The sequence below is a fragment of the Malaclemys terrapin genome, chromosome 14, assembly GCF_027887155.1.
Source record: "Malaclemys terrapin pileata isolate rMalTer1 chromosome 14, rMalTer1.hap1, whole genome shotgun sequence".
NCBI classification, from domain to species: Eukaryota; Metazoa; Chordata; order Testudines; family Emydidae; genus Malaclemys; species Malaclemys terrapin.
Window position 1 is genome coordinate 10629989 of NC_071518.1, and position 24576 is coordinate 10654564.

At 42.8% G+C, this 24576-nt stretch overlaps 1 protein-coding gene across 4 annotated transcripts in view; it reads right to left on the reverse strand.

Annotated features, from left to right (window-relative positions):
- Positions 1-2978: 2978 nt before the first annotated feature.
- The window catches only part of CMIP (c-Maf inducing protein), a 178877-nt gene continuing 157279 nt past the window's right edge, over positions 2979-24576 (reverse strand). For 2 of the 4 annotated variants that reach the window (XM_054048859.1, XM_054048861.1), the window contains exons 11-21: positions 21568-21633; positions 20456-20482; positions 19984-20032; positions 18037-18162; positions 14688-14804; positions 13005-13145; positions 11948-11995; positions 11020-11166; positions 9276-9381; positions 8124-8194; positions 2979-4904 (exon numbers count right to left, since the gene is read on the reverse strand). In XM_054048859.1, coding sequence (XP_053904834.1) covers positions 4851-4904; positions 8124-8194; positions 9276-9381; positions 11020-11166; positions 11948-11995; positions 13005-13145; positions 14688-14804; positions 18037-18162; positions 19984-20032; positions 20456-20482; positions 21568-21633 — 952 coding nt within the window. In that variant the 3' untranslated portion in view covers positions 2979-4850. The remainder of the gene's footprint in view (positions 4905-8123; positions 8195-9275; positions 9382-11019; positions 11167-11947; positions 11996-13004; positions 13146-14687; positions 14805-18036; positions 18163-19983; positions 20033-20455; positions 20483-21567; positions 21634-24576) is intronic. The other 2 variants (XM_054048860.1, XM_054048862.1) reach the window with 1 other exon arrangement.

Genomic DNA, 24576 nt, shown 5'->3' on the forward strand with positions numbered 1-24576 from the left:
ATATGTATGATTTCTAAAAATAAGCACTATGTACCATCCTGATAGGAAATATGCCTGTATAACCAATACTATTGACAAAGTATATTCTGAGACATGTTATTAATCAAAGTGGTTCCTCTCAAATATTTACCCAAGATATTCCCTAGTCAATAGAAAGGAGAGTGGATGGAAAAAATGGATGTTATAGATGGCACTAAAGCAAATATTTTTATGCATGTACTATATTTAGTTGGCAAAAAATCATTAAAAACTCAAACTTCAGAGCAATAACAGTTGAATGATGGGTTCCAACAAGGACATCTGGTTGGCTTTACAAAGGCTAAGAGTGGTCAAAGTTGTCTTTCACATAAAAATAATGGCAATACTGTGGTTTAACTGTTTATAAATGTAAGGAAAGTAAGGATACTCAGGAATTAAGAAAGTGTAGTTTCTCTGATCTGTGGTGTTGGGAAACATTAAGTAAATCATATCTATATATAGTGTGTGCCTGTGTTTCATATAGTGTGGGGGCTCTCCCAGGAGATGGAGAGGCGAAGGCAGGGACATCTGGGTGAGGGGGAAGGTACTTGGAGGATTACACTCACCCTCAGCATACTCACCTACTAGTGATTTCAGAGCTAGACCGGTGGCTGAGAAGGAAACGTGGGGTCTAATTCTGGCACAGTCCATGGGGACAGCAACAGGAGATGCCTGCCCCAAGGCCGCCCAGGAAGGCTTTCTCAGAGCATGGATCAGAACACCAGGGTTCCTGGCTCCCATCCAGTGCTCAGGTCACTAGGTTCTGGCAGCTAGACTGTGTGGCTTTCTTTCACTCAGAGACCAACAGATCCAGTAGATCGCCAGGGAGGACTATAAAACGCATCACACAGCAGCTTGGCTTTGCTCGCCCCGGGTTTGCTCTTTCAGCTGCCTTGAGATGAAAGGGTTTTGGGAAACTTTTCTGAAATGCTGCTTCATGGATTCGCCCAGCAGGGTCCCCCCATGAGCTCCCACCCCAGCTGGAGCTCACTAGCACACCACATCCTGGTAGATGCAGCCTCGTAGACACCACCTCCCCACTGGAAACACTGGACCAGCCTCCCCCACCCCCCCCGAGCTGCAAACATGCAGCCTCTCCCCCATCCACAGCTGCATGAATCCCGAGTCCTTTCCCATCTGCAAACACACAACTCCCACCCTCCCGCAAGTCTTTTTCATGGCGCTTAGGGATGGAGGGGTTGGCCACTCTTGGGTCACAGAGCGAAGCCCACGGCAAAGCTCCCATTTATTCAGTGGGAAGAGGAGAAGGTCCGATTTCTCCATTTCGGTACATCGCTGTCCAGCCTGTGCTTCCCCAGTTAGGGGGGACGATTCTCAAAACACTCTTCTTCAGTTGTGTACAGTCTGAGCTGTGGAATAAGGTAGGTTTGCACACCCGGCTCTTACGGCCTTTCTGAGCAGTAACTGACTCGGAAGGAACTTGGAAACACTAGCCGAGGGGAGAGTGAGGCTGCGGGAAGCCGGGTTCACTAGAGGCAAGAAGGGTTTGATAATTGTCTAGACGTGGCACTGCCTTTGTGAGGCCATGGTTGGATGCTTTGCTCGCATCCTGCCCGCACGCTGTGTGGTGGGTTATCTGCGACGATGGGCAAATCTCCACAGGATCAGAGTCCTTTTGGATGCTTTCCTGAAGCTTATCTCCAATTTATGAGCAGCGCGCTCTGGGGCCGGAAATGCCGCAGTGTTTCCAGGGCTCCCTGCTTTGAGTGCCCCTCAGGAGCTATTTGCCAGGTGTGTGTAGAGAAGACCTGGGTTAGGGACTGGATGGTTGGCTTAGGGAACTCATATGTGAGTCTGTCACCCATAAGTCACCAATTCAAAGCCAACCAAGGTTGGTAATAGCTGAAAGTTGTTTCCATCCAAAAGCTGTCTGGTGCCCTATGTGAATTGAATTTGGCACTCTCAGTGTGGTGCCCCCATCTCAAAAATCCACCCATACAGCTGCTCCTGTGATAGCAGCCCACAGTTGTGCGTGTGTGTGTGTATTAGGAATGCTTCAGCAGATAATCAGTTCTACTGGAGGTGCCAAGGATTGAACCGGCATGGAGACTTAACTATCCTCTCAGCTCTACAGGGCCCGCCCCCAGGTTAAGGCTGGAGGTGGTGAGGAAAGCTGGCACTACTACTTCTCGGGCTGCACCCAGCCTCCAGAGTGGTCAGTCAGCTTTCACAAGGACTAATCCATACAAAGACCAGTAATAAAACAAAGCAATGTAAGTGCAGCCTCTAATTCTTATAATAATGCCTAGCTCTTACATAGAGAGACAAGGAGGGTGAGGTAATATCTTTTATTGGCCCAAGTAATATCATCCTGGGACCAACACAACTACACCACCACTGCATAGCTCTTATCTAGCACTTTGCATCAGTAGATCTCAAAGCGCTTTACAAAAGAGGTCAGTATCATTATCCCCATTTTACAGATGAGGAAATTGAGGCAAGCAGCCAGTGAAGTGATTTGCCCAAGGTCGCCTAGCAAACCAGTGGCAGAGCTGGGAATAGAAGCTCCCGTCTCCTGAGTCCCAGCACAGTGCTTTAACCTTATAGTTTGACTTGCTGGTTATGTTCTATCTACTTAGGCTCTTCTATTGATGTCAATCACCTTTATTATTGTTATTGATTTTATTGCAGAAGTGCTGAGAAGCCCAAAGTGAGAGTGAGGCTCCATTGTGTTAGGCGCTGTACATACACAGAATAAGAAACTGTCCCACCTCAAAAAGCTTACAATTTATATATAGACAACACAGGTGTTATCTTACCAGAGCAGGAGCTGAGGCAAAGAAATTTGTGGCAGAGCAGGTTATTGAACTCAGATCTGCTAAGACCCAGTCCAGTGCCTCAACACAAAGCCATTCTTCATCTCCTGGAAGTATCAGAGATATTCCCCTGCCACCAGCCAGTGCGAGAGCTTTAGTCAAAAAAAGCACAAAGCATGCAGCTAAAAGATATTCACTTACAGTTTATTTTTGCCTGAAATTATTTCACATCTCTTTGTACACAGCTACAGAACAGTAGTAAACCATTGGTAAAAGCAACAGTGCTAAGGAAAAACGTTGGCATAATTTTTCTTTTATTTATTTTATTCTTTTCTTCCCGTGCTGTGTTCTTATACAGGTTTGGGATTTGAGAGGAAAAAAAATACCTGGCACACTAAGTGAGTTAAGACTTAAACCAATTGTTCTCTCTCTCTCTCTTTTTTTTTTTTTTTGGTAAGAATATTTGGGCAGGGGTAATCTATCTAGCAACAAAGTAAAAAAAAACAACCCCGCCCCCATAAAATAAAAAGCCCCCCAAACAAACCACCCCTGCAACAAAAGCCTGGCTTCCATTGAAGATTATATATATATTTATATATATTTATATATAAAAAAATTACATTGGCTGTATGTTAAATCTTGAGGTGCTCAAGAATAAAATAACAGTGCTAAACTGAAAGAAAACATTTAAAAAAAAACCAAGCTGCTCTGTACAACAAAGGCTCATTATGAAAAAAAGCCAACAGCATATTTATAAAAGAAACCACAATTTTTGTTTATCATTTTTTAAGCAATTGTGGAGGGGGGGGGGGCAGAAAAGAGATTTGGAAAGTAGTGGTCACATGTACAGACAGGGCAGAGCCATTAGATCAGCGACAATGTTATTTTTTACTCTCCCAAGAGGAACATGCAAAACAATGCGTGCATGATGAAAGGAAAGGGGGAAAGAAAAAGCTTATGCACGAAATTCCAGGAGAACTTTTGTTTGAAATATTGGACGTAAACAGAAAATGACAGAGGTAACTTGTGAAATTTACCAAGTTTTGTAAATATCTCATTGGCAAAATGACTGACACCGTTTCCCTGCCCCCACCCAAAGCCTAACCCTGATATGGCTTGAAAAGGCTAAGAGAAAGATTACAGTCTTTCAGGAATAAAATTTATGTCTTTTATTAATACCTGCGCCTCTCCCTTCACCCCCTCTTTTTATATATTTTCCTTCTGACTGCATGATGTTAGAGGCATTTTTAAATCAGAAATGCAGTGGAGCGAGGATTCTGACACAGAGATAGATTATAGTACGGTATGCACTACTAACAGGCAATTCCTCAAGGAGGGTTTAAAAAAAAAAACCAAGACAGCAAACTAGTTAATACAGTACTATATGCAAAAAAAAAAAAAAAAAAAAAAAAAAAAAAGGTAAAAGGATTAACAATTCATAAATAAAAGACAGGTCCCAGACCTGTTATTTGTGAACCATTTTTTTAAATAGGTGCATTATGTAAATCTTATGTACAACAAAATTACTTTGCATAACAATTGCAAGGACACAGGGAGAGGTGCAAATCATGTGGGTTGTTTTTTTATCTTCTCTTGATGTTTTATAGGTTGCCTTCCTGGAACAAACACGGTGAAGGAGGAGGAGTTCCTAATGGATGAACTCCAGCTGAGGGAACCCAATTAAAACCATGAGAAATTGATGCATTCTGTTTTTTTCCTCCGCACAGCATAAAACACAAAGGCAAATAAAATCCACAAAGGATGGGGTTTTTCCCACTCTTTAGAATCCTCTTGCTGCTACAAAGTCTTTTTTTTTTTCCAATTTAAATTATGTTGATTTTGAAATTACAAAGCCGAAAGAATTAGGCAGGGTCTGGGCATGCTCAGTTCACCCTCCCCCACACACAGCGACTCCTCTATCTCACAACCACAACTGCTAGAAGTGAAGTCCCAGAACTCACTGCTCTACAGGTATTAGCCAAAAGTTGTTTTATTTTCTGGTTTTGTTTTTAAAATCTTTTTCTTCTTGTCAGAAGCTAAAGAGAGAGAGAGAGTTCACCAGGCTTCGGTGTAGCGCACGTCCACTTCTTTCAGGTTGGGCAATTTAGCCTGTTTTGAAAGGGGAGGGAAAAAAATCAGAATTACTGATAAGACTGGAGGTTCTCACAAGTTTGCATTGTCAGAACAATATGAGGGTTGGTGCAATGAGCGAAACCAAATAGCCACCCCAGAAAGGCCCTGATCCTGTGAACACTTAAGCACGTGCTTAATTTATGCACATGAGGAGCCCTATTGCCTGTAAAGTTAAGCACATGTGTAATTGCTTGATGGATTGAGGCCTTATTCAAGAAACAATGAGAAACCCAGTTTAAAGACATATGAGACCTGGTTCTGGTCTCAGTTACACCAATATAAATTAGGAGCAACTCTACTGGAGCCAATGGGATTATATAGATGCAAGATAAGGACCAGACCCTGGTCTTTAGTTCTGGTTATAACCGATTAACACAACTTGCTGTATGTAAAACCTTAAAATGACATTTGTAAAAGCAATCCGCTGACACTCCTGTAGTCGCATAATAAAATACACAGCATCACACACTTCTCCCTTCGTATCCTAATTTCCCTCCCCATTCACCCCTACAATTTATTATAAAGATCCCCAAAACTGTTAATGACTTTTAGTCTAATTCTGATCTCACTTAAAGTGTAGTTCCATCAACTTCTCTGGGCTACTCCCAATTTCTACGGATGCAGGTGAGATCAGACTCAGGCTCTTTGTGTTGTTGCTATTTGTCAGTTGCATTTCCATGGTCTCTTACTGCGATTGTATAATTCTCTAAAAACAAACACTTAATTAGACTAGCGCCTTATGGGGTTGTTGAAGTTTCTAGGAGTGATTATTACCTCTGCGTTAAGATTTATGTGCACGTATATTTTGATAAGAGCTAGTCAGAACACTACAGACTCTGCCAGCAAATAATTTTTCAGTTAGGCAATGACTTCAGTTGTGGGTGTTTATTTATTGTCTGGCTCAGCCTGCCTAGTACATACGTGGGCGTCTGTGTGCACGCAAGTGTGTCGCTGGCGGAGGGAGGTGGACAGGAAATGTCATCATTGCTATAAGGGTTTGGGGGCTGAATCCTCCCAAAGACGCGTGGGGTGGGGAGGAAAGGTTTTTAATCAGAAATATACTCACTTTGAAATCGGAATTCCCAACGGATACAAAACCAAGTGCCTAAAGGAAAGCTGGTCTCTCTCTCTTTGAAAAAGTCACCCTCTGTCTGGATTTTTTCCCCTACTACTTTTACAAGTGTCCCCTCAGATGAATGGAAGTAAAAGGGATCAGAGGGAAAATGACTTGTGTATCTGTTATTTCAGCTTGCTTAATTTTGTGAAATTGGCAACACTTCATGCAGGTTTTGCTGTTTGCCCCATATTATCACTTGCTTGTGTGGGTCTTGCCATGCAGCGTCAGGGCAGTGCAGAACCAAAACAGGAAAATGTGACTATAAAGCCACAGAAACTGTCAGGAGAGCTCAGGGGCTGGGTGGGACCAGAGATTCTTTTAACTAATTTATTTTAACAGACCATGTTTCAGAAGGGTGTTGTTTCTTTCAGGGCCCAATAGTCAGTGACCATGACTGTGTGTGTACATGACAAGTAAATGACAATTTGCTCAAGCAAGTACCCGATGCAAGTGCAAATGTGTTAACTGCATGTACAAATCAGGTGTGCAGTGGGATGCAATTTTTTACATGCACAATTATGATGCACATGCACATTAAGGTTTGGAAAAGCTAGCCCTGAAAAAACCACATGATAATGGCCCTGTGATCAGGTCTATAGGTGAATTCTGTCTCCAAAGCAAGAACTAGGATGTACATTTGCAATGAATCCTCAAAGCAGTTTTTAAATTCTGCTGGTTCCAGGACTTGTCTCAAATTCAAAGCTCAGCCCAGGTTTGTGACCTTTTTGTGTGAACCTAAGACAATCTAAGATTTTGACACAAAAGTCGATGGAACGAGGTGTTCCATTTTGAGTTTACAAATCTCCAGAGACATGACTCACTCAAAACCGAAATGAAGAAAAAGTCTGTGTGAAGTCATGAGAACCAGAACCATCACGCTTCACACAGCCCTTGTCTGAATCCACCCATGGCTGCTTCCCTATCCCTGCTCCACTCCGGCGCATTACAACACACTGTCTATGAAGTCCCTGGAAGAATGCGGACAACAAATTCTGAACATGGCAAATCTTGGTGTGTGGGGCAGTGCACAGGTGGGCTCTGTTTAAAGAGGAGTTCTGCCTTTATAAACATCTAAGTAAAAATGGCACCTTTTTGCCCAAACAGTCTAATTTTCTGTACGTATTCACAAAAAGAAGAACAGGAGTACTTGTGGCACCTTAGAGACTAACAAATTTATTAGAGCATAAGCTTTCGTGGACTACAGCCCACTTCTTCGGATGCATCTGAAGAAGTGGGCTGTAGTCCACGAAAGCTTATGCTCTAATAAATTTGTTAGTCTCTAAGGTGCCACAAGTACTCCTGTTCTTCTTTTTGCGGATACAGACTAACACGGCTGTTACTCTGAAACTTGTACGTATTCAGAGTCAGATCTCCTAATTAAATTGCTACTCCTTTTAATCCTGGTAGCACCAGAGGACACACGCAGCTCTGGGAGAGTGAACTAGAATCTATTCTAGCTTGTACATCATTAATAGACCCAATTAAAAATTCTGCAATAGGAACATTTCATTTCTGATGGCACATAAACCAGAAAGAGTCCAGCTTGAGTTTCATATTCCCAGCTTTTTACTTATACGTTCAGCAGACTAGATGTGGGTGTCACTGAGAGACAAACACAAAACCTCCCAATGCTATTTCTGCAGTCACTTTCCCCCCAAACACCCACAGTTTACGCTGCACAGTGTGCTTTTCCTGACTTAAACCTTCCTGGGTTTGTTACGCTCTGTTGAGATGCTCCACACAGACATCTGAATTTAGGCAATGTCCACTTCTTCTTCTGGAGTTTCCAGATCATCCATTTCTCCATGACTACTGGACTACAGAACATCTCTTTTTTCAAGCAGATGAAATACAAGGTCTCCCCAAAGGCTGCCCCACCAATTACCAATGATGAGGACAAAAATATATAAAGATGCCGCCACCAATCCCAATACCAGCGGAAAACTCAAGACACCACTTCCTTGATACACATTATACTGGCCTAGGCTATCCAACGTCTTCGTATTTTCATGCGGACGCTGTCAGTATTCACAGACTACTGGTTGACTTTTACAAATGGATTTCAAAAACTGAAATACCTTGAGATCTTCATAGGTGTCGGCTGAAAGTTTGGTGCTGTTCATATTTAAGCTACACAGGCTTTTCATGGCTAAAAAAAGAAAACATACAGAGAGATATTTATGGGCTGGCCTATCTCTAACCACTTAATTCTGGTTTATCCATAGGGCAATGCCTATACAAAGAGTGGTTTATATAGGCACAGTTATTAAGAATAAAATACGTAACTTCAAAACTGGGCAATGGCATATTGATCCCAGTTCAGGAAGGCCTTTAATGCATGCGCTTAAGCCTCATTGACTTCAGAGGGATTTAAGCACTGCCCTGAACTGCAGCTTTTATTCTCAAGAGCACTGGTTGCCTATGCGTTATTTTGATTAACACCAGTCCACACTGTGGGGGTGTTTATACTGTGCAGGAGAATATGCTGATCACCAATCCACGCAATCTAATTTCATTTTAGGCTACAGCGTATTGTTGACCTGACTTTTCTGCCTGGGAAGTCACCACGCCATCAGGTATTGACACATCTGGTACCTCTTGTGACGTCAGACAGCTGCTGATGCACGTCACAGTTCTACATGCAGTGTGTATGACGTTTATCATAAACTTTGGCATCTATGATTCCCCAGCCCTCTCATGCAGCTCTCAGCCTGTGTGGGATCCTGAATGGCTAGTTCAGAGGTTCCTCTTTACCTATAATGTTAACTAAAGCTGGGGTCTCCCCTCCCAAAAACCACAGACACAAAACGTAGCGGGGAATATAAAATTGGTCCCCTCCCAAGAGGCTCAGCTGCCCAACTGATTTATAATGCAGCTCCATGTGCCATCTTGGCTTTGCCATTCCCTCTCTGACTCTTCATAAGATCACACTCCCACCAACAGAGGTACACCCACAATGGGGAGTATTAAGGAAGCGGTGCAGGTCTAAGACCAGTGGGCCTGAGCATAAGGTAGAGGTGAATTACTACTGGGGGGAGGATCCCATGAGGGACACCAAATCCAGCACCTATCCCTGCAGGCTTGGGAGATTCAGATCCCCGTTTTTGCTACTTGTGCCAATGGAAAGCCAAACCTGGACACCCCCTGCCTCTCTCTAATCATTGCGCAGCCCAGAAATCCTTGTCTTTGGCCCACACGAATTCCCCCTCGAGTGTATTTGGGTCACTTACAGCTCAGTGCCAGCAGCCCAGCATCTGTGACGGGAGTCTCACACAAGTTGAGCACTTGCAGCATGGTGAGGTGTTCGGAGAGAAGCCGCAAACCTGCATCTCCAAACTGCCGGGCACAAGCAAACTCCATTAAAAACAGGTAGAATATTGTTCTGCAAGTAACTTGGCTGGGTACGCGGAATATCCAGGGCGTGGTCTGCATAGGAGACGTCAAACACTCCCCCCCCACCCCACAAGTTTTATTACACACTCAGATGACAAGAAAGAAGGGTGAAGGAAGTATTATCCACATTTCACAGATACACATTCCACCTGCTCAATGTCATAAACAAGTTTCTGGTATTTCACAATTTGAAAACAGATTTCCTGAGTTACAATCTACAAGGCCATTCCTTCACTGGATCGAATCCTTTGAAAATGCGCCCCTTATATTAGAGAGCTCCCACCCGGTCTATGTGAAATAGGCGTATGGCAGTCTCAGCCCAGTTCCCAACTGTATCACACCAATTAGCATTAGCTGGCTACTTTGGTGCCAGGAACAATATAGTATTGGTAGGGCAATGGTCTTATTGACTCTGATCTCTGCTATTTCCAAATTCTATGTTGCTGCACAAGATATTCAAAATCAAAGGCAAAATGGCTCCAAACTTGGAATCTCACGTTTCAACTTAAAAAACAAAACAAACAAAATCCAGAAGATTATTTCACCCCAAAATTTGTGCTTTTTTTTTTTTGCGCAAGAGATAAGACTCCTTGTCCAACAAAAATGAACTCATTTTGAGCAAGAGGCATCTCCAGAAATCACATATCAAAAGTCTGAACATTCTGGTGAGACATTTTGTCCAATTTTGCACCAAAAAAGGGACATTTGTTGTTTGCAAAACTCTGTAGAACAAAATGGCAAAAATGTTCATGTGAAATATTGAGGAGAAAGAGTCACAAATGTTGCACAGCTACATTGGGAACCAATCACTATTTCTGGTGAGCTCTACTATGAGGTGCTAATATTGCAGGGACAAAATCTATTCAATATTGGACCCTGGAGACCAAAACCAGCACGGAATGTAAAGAAAAATAAAATCTTAAATGCCCTTCTTGTTAAATGTAGGGTAATTTATTTAATGAATTTGGCCTTTCTCTGTTAACAAAAATCACCATCAGCTGATTGCAATTTCCTCACATTCATTCATTATTTGATTTTTTCCCCCTCTTCTGTTCTTGTTTTTTAAATGCTGGATTCATCATGATTCATGGATGATTCACCACAAGTAGCTTGAACATTATCTACAGACTGTATTGAGATTGGTCAGATAAATAGCATGGAATTGTCTCTCTTTCGTAACTAAATGAAAGCGCTAGCATTTCCGAGGCAAACACACTGACATTTATGATCTAAAATTTTGTTTCGACAAAGTCAAGACTGGAGCACTCGAGTGTTGATAAGTAGCAATCACTAAAGAGGTGTGATGTGACCAAAGGAAATTCATTTCAACGTCTGAAAATATTTGCAGAGTTTTGCATTGCAGTTCTTACTCCCTGAGATGACAATATGCCTTCTAAAATAAGGAAAACATGGTTGACTAAGCCATAAACCAGCATATAAAAATAGCAGGAAAGCAAATGCATTCTAAGGAGGCCTATTCACGCATCAGAACTCACATTCTTCTCACAATGACATAACCTGCAATTTCAGAATTAGTCAGCACTGCTTCCGTCTCAGTCCTTCTGTCTGCAAAACACGTACCTGAGTTGACCACAGGTTCAGCTGCTTGAGCGAAGGCAGTTTGATGAGGTGCTCAGCACAGGCACTCGTTACATTGGTGAAGGCCAGGCTGAGGTTTTCCAAATTTCCAAAGGATCCCGAACTTAATAACCGGGCCAGGTCTGCATCCTGAAAGCAAATATCAGTGTGATAAACCAGAGAATACTCGGTCTGCCACCAGCTGCAGTAACCTGACTGATATGCTGGCCAGCAAGAGTTGCACAATTGCGCCGCATGTTTATAGCAATAAACCAGAACTACTCTGCATGGTTGCTTGTTTGGCAAAGAGCTGAACACTTGTGTCAGCATTGCCTCATAAACCCTTGAAAAATGAACCCAGCTGAGTCTAACATTACAACAAAATCTTCTTTGCAAGTGTATTATGATGGAAGCCGTGGGATTCATTGTCAGATTACCCACAAGATATGTTATTTACCCAGATCCAAAGTCTATTCCATTTCAAGTTCTAGGTCCCAATTCTGCTCAGCTCAATTAACTGACTTCACCAGGATTAATCAAGGTGTACGTCATTGTAGCCAACTGTAACTGATTGTCTGTTTCAAACTTTCAAATGTAGAGTCCAGAATCAGACGTCCTGAAGTTTGCTTATGTTTTCTGTAAAATCCTTCCCTCAAATCCATACACCAGATTCTACTGTAAATTCCAAATCTACGCACGGATACGTATCTGACAATCTAAGCCACACTTGTAGTGGCACTAAAATCTGCTGCACAGACCTAAAAGCACAAGTTTCCCCTTACTTGTGGAATCCCCAATGGAACGGCTGCCCTTTAGACTGACAAAACTACTGGGGCCCATCTCTCCCTGTGCAGCCCGTGACAACGGTACATCAGTATATCTAAAAAAGGAAAGACAAAGCCTATTTTTTCTATTAACAAGACTAACTTACTGTGGATTTGGATGGCAGTGTTAACCGTGTGGGACCACCTTTCCTTTGCTGTAACAGAGAACATACTTTGGTTACACAGGCCATTGGCCGCATTTCAGATCTCAACCAGAATACAGCAAGTTTTTAAGCCAGAACACGCCCTGCCCCAGTTCCTAAGCTTCTTGCCAGTTCTCCCACCATCTTGCCTTGTTCTTCTAGGTGGACTGAATTTATTCTCAAAGTATGCAGTAGCAATGGAACAAAGATAGGTTTGCTGCTGCTGAAGCGAGTTCCATGCTCGAGCACTTGATGCTTTTTGGTGCAATCAGGCAATGCTCTGCCTGGGTTCAACAGGGCAATCTGAGGTTAGCCTCATTGATGAAATAATCTTGTGAAGCGGGGCTAAGGTGTAGGAACAGGGTAGGATTCTGCTGCTGGTCAGAGCATTCATTTTATTTTAGTAAATCATTGTTAACCTGGGCACGTTCTTTCTTTGGACAGAGTGGAGAGAGAGAGACAGAGTGTGTAAAAAGAGATAGGATGTTTGGAAGGACCAAGAGGAATCACTGCAAAATGGACAAAATTCATTTTGAATTTGTAACTCTCGTGTTTAAAACCAGGAAATTCAACACGAGGAACTTGTTAACAAGCTTTAATGCTGCTTGAACTCGTCAGACCCATCACCTGGGAACTGAACAAAGCACTAAAGCTGCATCCCAAAGATGATGATGTGAAGTTCTAAGCACTTCAAAATGCCAGGCTGTGCTGCAACCCAAATGCCACCTGTGTGTAATAAGGTAGCAGGATGTGACAATCCGACGTACAGTCAGATGTCACCATTGTTCTTTACGCTGACTGGAGACAGGTTATTGAATCTCAGACAGGAGCATAATATGTGCTCAAACTCACAGAGAAATATCACACTAGGGATACATGTACAGTGAAATCCTCTGAGTACAGTTCCCACTCTGCTGCTCACAGGGAACTGCACACCCTGGTTGTCTTTCCTTTGCACCTCCATTTCTGGAGAGTCCAGGCTGCTATGTACTGTGGCAATATCATATGCAGGGTGACATACCAGTTCTTTTAATTCCCTCTGCCTGTCACACAGCTGTTCATACATTCTCTTTCCCACGTCCGTGCTTTCCAGGGTAGAGATGATCTGGAGCTGCGTGTCATTGTTGTCGATGATGTTATATTCTAGCATCAAACACAGAATCTAGCAGGAGAACAAAAAAAGAAGATCACTCAGTGGGAGCTTTGCCGTTCATTTCTTCTGAATATCTTGATTGTGGTGAGTATCCTGGGATAGACGCGAACTACAGGGTGAAATTCTACAGTCTGCATTATTATGCAGCCTAGGTGATCTTAATGGTCCCTTCTGGCCTTAAAATCTACCAATCCTAATTTACTGATGGTAAAGAATGGCTTTTGGTCTCTGAACACTTGACCTATCCACCCTACCCTCTACAGCCATTCAATATCACATGGCAATTAAAAAACAGCTTTGCTCTCCTGATCGTTTTTGACTGATTTTCTCTTTTTACCAAAATCCTTTTAAAAATGTAAAATTCAAGCATCAAAAGAACTCAGGCAACACAGCAAATCCCCCACATTAAAGGGATTAATAATAAATAATAAATGAGAATACCTAAAGGCTCTTCTAGAGCATTTTTCACCAACAGCTCTCAAAGTGCTTTTACAAAGAGGTCAGTATCATTACATACCATATTAGAGATGGGGAAATTGAGGCACAGAGCAGTGAAGTGACTTGCCCAAAGGCATCTAGGAGGGCACTGGCAGAGCTGGGAACAGACCCCCCGGTCTGCTGAGTCCCAGTCAGCGCTCTATCCACTGAGCAACTCTGCCTCTTCTTAATATAGATACAATTAAAATTACCTAAAGTAAATGAAATAAGCTAGTGAAGAACTAAAACTTCTTTTCCCTATTTAATCATCTCATATTTCCCTCTGAACCAAAACAAAGCCACATTTCCAAAGAAGCCTCCTCTAAAAGGCACCCACAAAAATGACATGGCACACCTGTTAGGGCAAAACCAATATGCCACTCCGTGCACTAAAAGTGCACGTTGGTGCAAACAAATGACAATTTCCAATGCACTTTTTACCTGGATGCTAATTTTGCAGGTGCAGTTTAAAATACTCTTTCTAAAAGTGTGACCCCATACATTTTTTGATTAGCTACGAGAAATACAGGTTTCCTAACACTTGATGGAGCCTACAGATGGAGATTTATGTATAAAAGTTATGCAGGGCATCTGAATGTCTTTAAAAACTTCCGTCCTGTCCTGCACTACATCTCTCCCCCTTCCATACACTGCTGAACTAGACATCAGCCTCCTCAAGGATTGGCTGTGCTGGTTCTCTAGCCCTCACAACCCCACTGCCTTTGTCTGTCCTATTCTACACAGCCATCGCAATCACTGTCATTTCTTGATTCAAAAGCACATAATATCATGGAACCTCTGAATGACTCCAGTGAACATCCTTCCAAACGTATCTACAGCCACCTTTCATGTATCTCATGCTCATAATTGTGGTAAAACAATATTTCATGGCAACCACATAATCAAAAGAACAGAACATCCCTCACTATTTGTTTGATTTGACTATACAATAGCTTTAAAGTTGGCCTAATGTTTCTATAATCACAGTAGGTCTTGCTCTGGAAGAGGCAGTAAAGGATTCTGACACGATTTATTGCCCACAAAATATATTTGAGTGGTTACTCTAGGAATTACCTCCACCATGGTCTGGTTGCCCCTCAGAGCCAGGAGCATGCAGGGTCCAAGTTTGTTTTCAGCCAGCGAAAGCAGGAACTTTTTTGTCTTATAACAAGACCCCATTAAAATATGAACCTGTTTAGAAGAGAAGATTGGTAGAGATTAGAGAAGTAATGTGGATGTCCCTAAAACAATCAAAGAGCCACATCCCATCTACCGCAAGGGAAATTGTATCAGTCAGTACTGTGACAAAGAGCTTGCAATATTTCAATAGCTTCATTGCAAAAAAGGCCATCTTTGCATTCTTCTTGAATGATCCCTTGATAGCTCGTTGATTTCAATGGGACTAATTCACTGAGAAAGGTGCTACCCAGCATGAGTCGTGGGAGCAGATTCTGGCCCTCAGTGAATACAGGGTTAATGAAGGAGCTGAACTGACAGTACAGGAAAAGTCCTCCAATTACCCAAGGACAGGTGGGCAGTGGCAGTGCAGTCTTCCCCACACAGCCCTGATCTAGAGGGACAGGAGAGTAGCCCAAATGCAGCTTTCATTCTCATTTGTAGCTCAGTTTCTCTTCTGGGACGGCCAATAAGGAAGCCGGGTGAAGTACTGGGGTGGTATTGGCAATCAACCCATTTCACAGAGGCCACTGGATCGCTGCTGATGGCTTTTGGTTCATGCTGCTGACCTAGTTGGATGAGAACCTTTGAGCGAGGCGAGTAAGTCTTTCTGACAACGGACACCACCACCTGTTCCCTGGAACAAGAGGTTAGCCTATCAGAGTGGCTGCTTGGAAAACTGGGGGTGTGCATGTGAGAGGAATGCCTTGGGAAGGCAGGGTTCCCCCCAGAGGTCATAGAATATCAGGGGTAGAAGGGACCTCGGGAGGTCGTCTAGTCCAACACCCTGCCCAAAGCAGGACCAACGCCAACTAAATCATCCCAGCCAGGGCTTTGTCAAGCCTGGTCACGGGAGTGAGCTGAGACAGACCTGGGAAACTTCCTTTTCCTTTCCCATTCATGAGACACTGGTTTGCTTTCTCTTCCACACATTTTTTCCCCCCCGTGAAGATAAGACGTCACTGAGCCCCTCTTCGTTCTTCTCTGCTGAGTCATTTCGCCAGCTTACAGACTCCATATTCTACGGCCAATCCTGGAGCCGTGACATCACAACATACGCAGAGATAGTTTTATGCCAGGAATGCAAAGTCACTTGCAAAATTCAGTTAAGAAACTGGACTCTTCTCATAGAAGAACATGGCAAAGACCTTATTCTAATTCCAAGGCGTCTGGAATGGAGAGTGGGGGAGTCCTGGACTTCTCGTTCACCATGGCACTGCACATAGAATGCTATTGAGAAATCATACATTGGCTTCCTCGCCGAACAGTGTGCGTGACCTTTTACAGCTTCTCCTGGGCCAGGCTGACACCGGAAACAGCATGCAGTGAGAGCTGCATCTTTCTGAAGCTAACAGCATGGCTATTCCACAGCAGATAGACCATTTCTACACAACGGCCACATATATTGCATAAGACTGAAGGAAAATTTGGATGTGTATGTGTATGCAAAGAATACTATGCAACAGATGGACAACAAATGAGGTTTGAGGTATTATTTCTATACAGACTCCACAGAGTATGGCCTTAGATGTTTTAGAGGAGATCCATGTTATAAGCTTTGCCCCAGGCCTCATGAAGTTCCTCAGTGCTACCGCGATATTGGACTCTGCTGGAGAACAGCTGAAACCTCATGGAAAACTCTGAAAATTATTCTACAGCAGAAACCATTCTGCACACAGAGTAGATCATATACTATTGTATCTTTTTTCATGCCTCATTTTATTGTCCGTGAGGACTTTCCATTAACAAAGGATCATTGTTTCCTAAGCGTTGATTTGCTGCTGCTGTCTGTAAGCGAGGTGCTTTCCGAGCCAAAAGGTTCTCATTTTCAGGCAAATGTCCCTATTAATATATTTTTTTTAAGAGCAGGAAAAAATACTGAAATGCTAAGGTTCAAGTCAGAACAGGATTTTTTTCAAGCTTTACAGTTAGTCATTCATAGCTCTTTAAATATTTATCAATATCCTTTTAAAGAGCCCAGGCTATGCCATATCGCTATGGGCTAGGAGCATCAGGCTCTCTCATGCTACCTTGGGCTTGTCAATGCCATGCAGTCACACAGCTGCCTCAAGAGCAAGGATTCAGTTTTAACAAAGACAGGGATTAGGACTGGCAAGGACAGAACACAGAAGAGAAAAAGTTAAGCTGTGACCAGGATCCGGTTTACAATTCGCTGATCAGCTTGAGTTTCAGTGACTGTACAGATAGGCACGTAGGTACTTACATCACCCAAGAGGATCATTTTCAAAAATGCCTATGGGACTTAAGCTCCTAAGTTAGTGACAGATCCCTGTCGGCTCTGACACAGGTCTCCTCACAACAGGAAGACGGGAAGGAATATCTCCCCACTCTACCTTACACATTGGGCACAGAGGGATGTAAACGGCTCACATGGGAAGTCTGTAGCAGAGCCAGGAAATGAACTCGGATCTCCTGTGTCCATTGCCATGATTTCTAACAGTAACAATAACTAGCAGAGCAATGTTGACGTTCTCCAATTAAATCCCCCAGAAGAAAACAGAATATGAAAACATGCATATAGAGAAGAGACACTAGACAGACATGTTACAATGTGTGTGTAAATATTGGTTCCAATGTTTCGGTTTCGTTGAAAATCCACAGTAACCTACAATCCTCAGACCGAAGGCTTTGGGGGTGGGTGTCATGAACAAAATCCCTTTAGGTGACTGTATTTTACTGACAATCAGATCATTAATGGTGATCACCACCCAGTGGGAGTTTTGAGGGTGGGGGGGTGATACCAATAAAATAAATGGGTCAAAATTTTAAAAATAAGAATGCAAATTCAGTTATTTGCATGTGCAAGCACATCTGTCTGTCTTTTATTGTGCTAGTGCCTGTCTGTGCCATACAAATGCTCAGTCTGCATGTTCAAAAGTGTGGATGCCACTCCTGCATTGTGTGAGACAGCATCCACTTCTGAAAATGTAGCTCCTAACTTCCTTTTAAAAAACACCCGCTTCTGTTTGTTTTAAGGCTGTGTTGAGGGAGCTTATTTAATGATCTATAAACACTACGTGTATGGCTTGCTTGTTAACATACAAGCCAAATTGCCATTGTAAGTGAGAACAATGGATTACAACCAGTTATATGAAGGTTTGGATTTACTGGTTAAACACTGATGGTTCACAGTGTCATAATTTTGCAAGACAGGGACAAAGCAAATAAAGCTACTTATCACCAGCTACATATGGGCTAAAGACTACAAAGAAACGACTAAACTCACGTTATTGCAGACACGTACCATACTGGCAAATAGTTCTCCGTCGTCATCACAGGCCACTCCCCCAGGACTGTATAGCTGGAACCAGCCATCTTTGCCAGCCCGCACACTCAGCAAACACGAGTGGACCTGCCAGACAAAGCAAAGACATTTGGAAGGTTAGCAAAAAGAAGAACAGGAGTACTTGTGGCACCTTAGAGACTAACAAATTTATTAGAGCATAAGCTTTCGTGGACTACAGCCCACTTCTTCGGATGCATACTCTGAAACTTGGAAGGTTAGGGTTACCGCCAATATTCTCAGCATGTCACCCAGCATCCCCAGAGCAGACACTCCACTAAGCAAGGGGGATTCCTCCTTTGGTGTTAATATGATTATTTACAGAGCTGCAGGCAATTCATGATTTTTGCATCACTCAACGGAATCAACATTTGAACAAGGAGTGGAACTCTATCAATGCTGGCTGAACAGCCCTTTTCATTTCCTTCACACAAAGTTCAAAACGGCATTAATCTAGAGCAGAAAACAAAAGGCTTAAATTCCTGAGCTCCCTTCACCACGTGCGTCTTCGTTTCTGGTGTGAGCGGAACACCAACAATGGCAGATTGTGGCTTGCTCATTCGACTTATCAAATTTTGTTATTCTTCCTGCTGCTATGAAACCTCACCAGGTGGAAGGGGTGAAAGCCAGGAAAGAGACTGCAGCAGAGACAGAAAAGGCAGAAACTGGGCAGAAGAACTGGCCCAAACAACTGGCACTCATTAGTCCAAATTAGGCTCTGCACATGCCACTGCCATTGTAGCTTCTATTATATCTAGCTCCATGGCCTTTAAGAGGAGTCCTCCCCCTTCTTGGGCTCTGATGCATTACAGCAAGCAGTCCTACTTGTCAAGTATCAGAGGGGTAGCCGTGTTAGTCTGGATCTGTAAAAAGCAACAAAGAGTCCTGTGGCACCTTAAAGACTAACAGATGTATTGGAGCATAAGCTTTCATGGGTGAATACCCACTTCATCAGACGTCTGACGAAGTGGGTATTCACCCACGAAAGCTTATGCTCCAATACGTCTGTTAGTCTTTAAGGTGCCAAGAGTCCTACTTGTGACTCTCTCATTTTAATGGGCATAGCTTTATTTCAGGTTTTTGGTGAGGGGGAGGTGAAGCTAATTATCTTGCATTTGGATACGTACATAGTCTTGGGCCAAATTCATCTGTGGTGTAATTCTACAGAAGTCAATGGAGTTACCTCAGAGTGGCGAGTTTGACTCAGAGAGTCAAAAAAACCCCCCCGAATGCCAAAAATTCTCGGCCCGGACGACAATTCAGGTTCAGCTTACTCCTGGCCTGTAGTTCTGTGGTAGCTCTTTTTCACTGCATGCTGATAGAGAAGATTAATGGAGAGGAGAGGCCCTGTCTGAATCAGCTGCAGCTGACTACGTTAAACAAGTTACATATGTGGCTGTGAAGCAGTCAGCCGTCACGACGCAAGAGCTATGCGCTGATTCCAGGAATACCCTTCTTTGTTCATGAGAACAAAGTCGCTGGCACACAACGGAACCGAAACGCAGCTAAACAAAAACTTCTTGTTTTGTAAATCACGGGATCCAGAGCTTGCTGCTTCCCTGTTTTCAACAGACGAGGAAGAGCCTGAGGGAGCATATAGCAAATCGGAAAATAATTCTTGCTGGTTGCACTTTACTGCACAGCAATGACATCATCAACTAATTTCTGCCGACGAGGATGGAAGACATGTTTATATCCAAGGCAAGACGCCATTCATAATACTGCAGCCTATATCCTGAATGCATTTCGGCTCTCTAGGTGAATCAAGGGCAGCAGACTGAGAACTACACAGTGCTTGGCACTTGTACTGCTTCCTGCAGAAACGTTTTGACAAGTGCACTCACAATCCCTTTGATTATTACTCTGCTTAAACTGGAAAAAGAGACTCACTTCTTGTCTTGGGTCTTCCGCAAATCTCTGAATCACATATTTCAGCTCCCTAAAAAGGATGAAAGCCAACAGTTGATTGGTTGCAGAATTCACACAGGCGTCACATTTCTTGTGGCTTACACTTTAAATTTATATATTTGCAGTTTAGAGAGAAATAAATGGAACAGCGTTCACAAGAAGTAGGTGGTCTAAAAGTGATAGTGCCTATTTAAAATAGGCTTGGAAAGCTTTCGATGATGCACAGTGAGAAACTGTTTTGTAAATTCTATCAGTATCAAATGTCTTTAGTCCGTGGACTTTTGCTGCAGCAGTAAATTACAAAGTAAACCACATAACTCTATTACTAACAGAACATACGCTCAGACCATCACAGACAAAAATACTGTAGACAAGACGCCAATCGACCCATCCTTGCTAGTGCTAACTTGTTTATGGTATCGTAGAAAGGCATTTTAGAGAAACAAACACTTACTTTGTGAATTTCTCATGTGCAAGAGCCCTGCAATTAAAAACAGAAAGGTCTGAGAATTTGATTGATTGATTTTTGCAATTCTTACCCAACACATTCCCTAAACATGCAAAACAACTGCAGCCCACATGACATAAAAGGGACAATATTGCAGACATAGACCAAGATAGAAAACCCCCTTCATTTAACAGTTACGAAAAACCAATAGCACAGGGACAAAATCCAGTCGTTTTTACCCAGTCTTTATTTAGACAAAATTCCCATTAACTTAAATGGGAGGTTCAGGTCAGCAGAAAGAGAGTAAAGGACTTCACGATTTGGCCACAGAACTTAGATTTGTAAACAGAATTTTGGCTCCCTTAAAGGCCCAGGTGTGTTCTTTAATTGCACTGCAAGGCTCGGTCACAACTAATTAGCGTCGTCCATCAGTAAAGCAATTGTTGGTCATTTTGTAAAGTGCATTGCATCATGGTACTGAGTTATACTCCCCCCCGGGGAACCTCAGGAAGACTGACTCAGGCAAATGATGCCACTGTTTCATATTTCCCAAGCCATGCTACAGCCCAAGTAGCCTGATGCAGCGGACTTGGTCCTTGCTACTTCAAGGCATTAGGCCACTGGGGGAACATGATAAGCTAGCAAATTGTACAATTATAGGCTGTAATGTTCACCCTTGGAGATTTACATTTTATAAACACTAGTGCCCATTAATAGGTTTCCGAGGGAGCTTGGCTGCTCCTTAGGTGGCAGGGGCGCTTCTTCTTTCTATCAAAACACCGTAATACAAACAATTTAAGTCTTGATCACATGGATGAAACGTCCTTGGATAGCAAGTCATGCGCTTCCTCCTCCCCCACTGCAACTCCCTCCCCTCCTTAGTGTATCAAATTGCTCATTCCTCTCCGTGATTGTCTTGGAAAAAAAGGGGAGAGGGACACAGGGCCAGGAAAACTTCATGCCTCTCTTTTTCTGTGGCCACCTGGCACAAGTTCCATTGGACTTTTCCAAAGTACAAGTTCTCCAGTGCAACAAGGTTTAACAGACTGTAGAGATTGTACCATAAAACCACCACACCAACGGGGATCTCAATAAACAATCCGGTGCTGTGAACTTACTCCTTGGGAAATGGGATAGGTTGAAGCAAGCTGGCCAGAGCTGGTCTCCAGTCATCGTAGTCCGACCTAGGAGAGGAACATTGTTATTAGCACCAAGATGTTTTAATACCGACTGTCAGCAGTTGGTTCAATGAGTCAGAAGTCATTTACTGTAACCAGCAACAACTTCTCTGATTTACTGAAGCACTCGAATGATCTAGGGTGACATTTTCCCTTTTCATTTTCAGCATGTTCTCCAGCATGGCACAATAAATCACTTATTTACAATGAAATGCTGAGACTTGACCTCCAGAATCCTCCTCCATGTCACCTTAAAGACGTTAGTTGTTTACGAGACCTTCTAGCATTTAATTGCTAGGTAATATTTTCATCTAACTTTGAACTGCAGTTACCAAGCCATTATTAATTACATCTCCACTCTGAACTTTAATCAGACCATTTTTTTTTTTTAATATAGTGGAGGGTGGGGGATGAGCCAGATTACAAAGCTGCCTTCACATTTGCCCTACAAGTACCGAGTGCAATTTTACGGCCTGCTTCATAAAACAATTACATATAGTTAATTTGAGATTTCTGTGAACTTCACTTGGTGTGCACTCACAACTGATTAGACCGTTTTTCCTTCCGCCTCTCAGAGGCAGCCGCTCCATTATACGACAAAGAGGCATGCAATCAATGGAATAAAAGGGTAAACTCTCGGCTCCAGAGAGGAAAGTATGCCCAAAGAAAAAGAAATTAAAATACTCGGCACATGGGAAAGATGCCATTCAAATCAGACAAGGACCAAGGGATGATTTAGATCATGAAAGGGAAAAGACAGCATTATCATTTTCCAAAGATGACATTTTTTGCACAGATACATTTTGTTTTGAAAATACTTCAGCAGTGTTGTATGTGTGTCTGGGGAGAGGGAAGGCATAGCAAAAGAGGGTAGAGGACAAGAAATCTATTTAAGTTGATCCCACACAAAGAAAGGGAAACAATTCATAAGTGGAAATATCTCCCCTCTGTAAAACATTAGTAGGATGTATCCTGCTACTTGATTCATTTTATTTTCATCTTCAATGTCTGTAGACATAGTTGACCTTATCTGAGGTGCCTTCCAAAGGAGGATGTTCACGTGAACTGGGCTAGAGGGAATGATCGGCTTCAAGTGTAAGTGTCCTTTACTGGAAAATCAATTCCCTCAATCTGCCCACAAGGTGGGAACTGCTTGAATGGATGGGTCAATAGGGAGAAGCAGGGAAGGTATGTTTTGGATGAATAATACTCCACACACTTTCATCAAAGGATCTCAAACAACAATTAATTAATTAGGCCCCACAACGTGCTGTGCAAAGAGTATTACTACAACCATTTTATAACCATTTACAGATGAGTCAAATGAAGCAAAGAGAATGTAAATGATTTGACAAGTCTGTGGCAGAACTGGGAATAGAACCCCAGGGTCCTGATGCCCAGTTCTCTGTCCTAAATACTAACACTCCCCACTTATTATGAGTAAGAAGTCCAGGAGCTCCTGGCCGAAACATATGCTGATCCCAAGCTAAGCTCTTAATATGAGACAAACACTGTGGAAGATCTAAAAAAAAGATAGCGTAAGAGAGATTTTAGCTCTTCCTAGCACTGTCGCCTTTTAGATTGGTTTTAAAAGCTAGGAGAGTAGGGACTCCAACTTCATTTCAAACTTGGCACAAGATTATGTCGTCTCCTCAGAGATGAACAAAGCGTAATGTTCTCGGATGTGCATCGTGTACTGATAGCACTAAGATCACACTACTCAGTTAACAGGCAATAAACATAGGAACCTACCCAACAGTTATAAAAGAGCAGAAGAAGTTCTGTCCCAGAGAGACAAAAATATAGACAAAGTGCTGCGTACAAAGGGCCTACCAGCCTTCCCTAGTGGAGCCTAGTCAATCCATCACATATAAAACAGATTTTCCATAATCTTTCAGATACACAGTTTAACATTCACTAAAATCCAGTCCACTAAACATCAATGATGCAAAGAAAATCTGCATGCATGAATATAGGATTATTAACAACAATGTAAGGAGCTGATGAAATTCCAACTCGAGACAATCAAAATGATCAAATTAAGAAGGGAGGCAAATAAATATAGCCAAGAGTATTATGACTCCAGCTCACCGGAAAACCTGGCACCCTTTTCTGCTATGGCTTCCGAACACCACAACCCCTTGGGAGTCTGAAGGCATAAAAAACACATACATGAGTGATCCAAGAGCCCTGTGAGCTAGGATAGTCCCATATCCTAGTGGTCTCTCTTCCACCCTACCATGTGGGAGACCTGCGTTTGATTTCCACTTTAGGCACATTTCAGTCATATGACGTGTAACTCAGTGAGGAAACGTGACAATGAAAGGCATGCATTTTTGGTTTCTGTATTCCAGAGAACAGCCTGCTTTTTCATGATCATATAATCAGCTAGCACATTTAGGCCTGGTCTACACTAACTCCCCCAATTCGAACTAAGGTACGCAACTTCAGCTATGTGAATAACGTAGCTGAAGTCGACATACCTTAGTTCGAACTTACCGCGGTCCGGACGTGGCAGGCAGGCTCCCCCGTCGACTCCGCGTACTCCTTGTGCCGAGCAGGATTACCGGAGTAGACGGGGAGCACTTCTGGGTTCGATTTATCGCGTCCAGACAAGACGCGATAAATCGAACCCAGAAGTTCGATTGCCCGCAGCCGAACCAGCGCCTAAGTATAAACAAGCCCTTACATTCTGAGCAGCTCCTCCTAGCAGGCAAGGGGTCTCAAATACTGTGGCCAACATAGAGTTTAGGGACATGATTTAGAGATTTCTCCCGCCTCCTCCCCGAATGCCTTTGTCAAGAAACAGTAAAAGAAATTGGTGTAAGGTGGCAGCATGACTCAGTTTTCTCCAAGACTCCAAACAAACAACAGTTGAGAATCTTGGCTATGTCCTCTAATAAATCCAACTTGTTTATTGCCCTCTTGTTATCTTCAGTACTTGAGGCC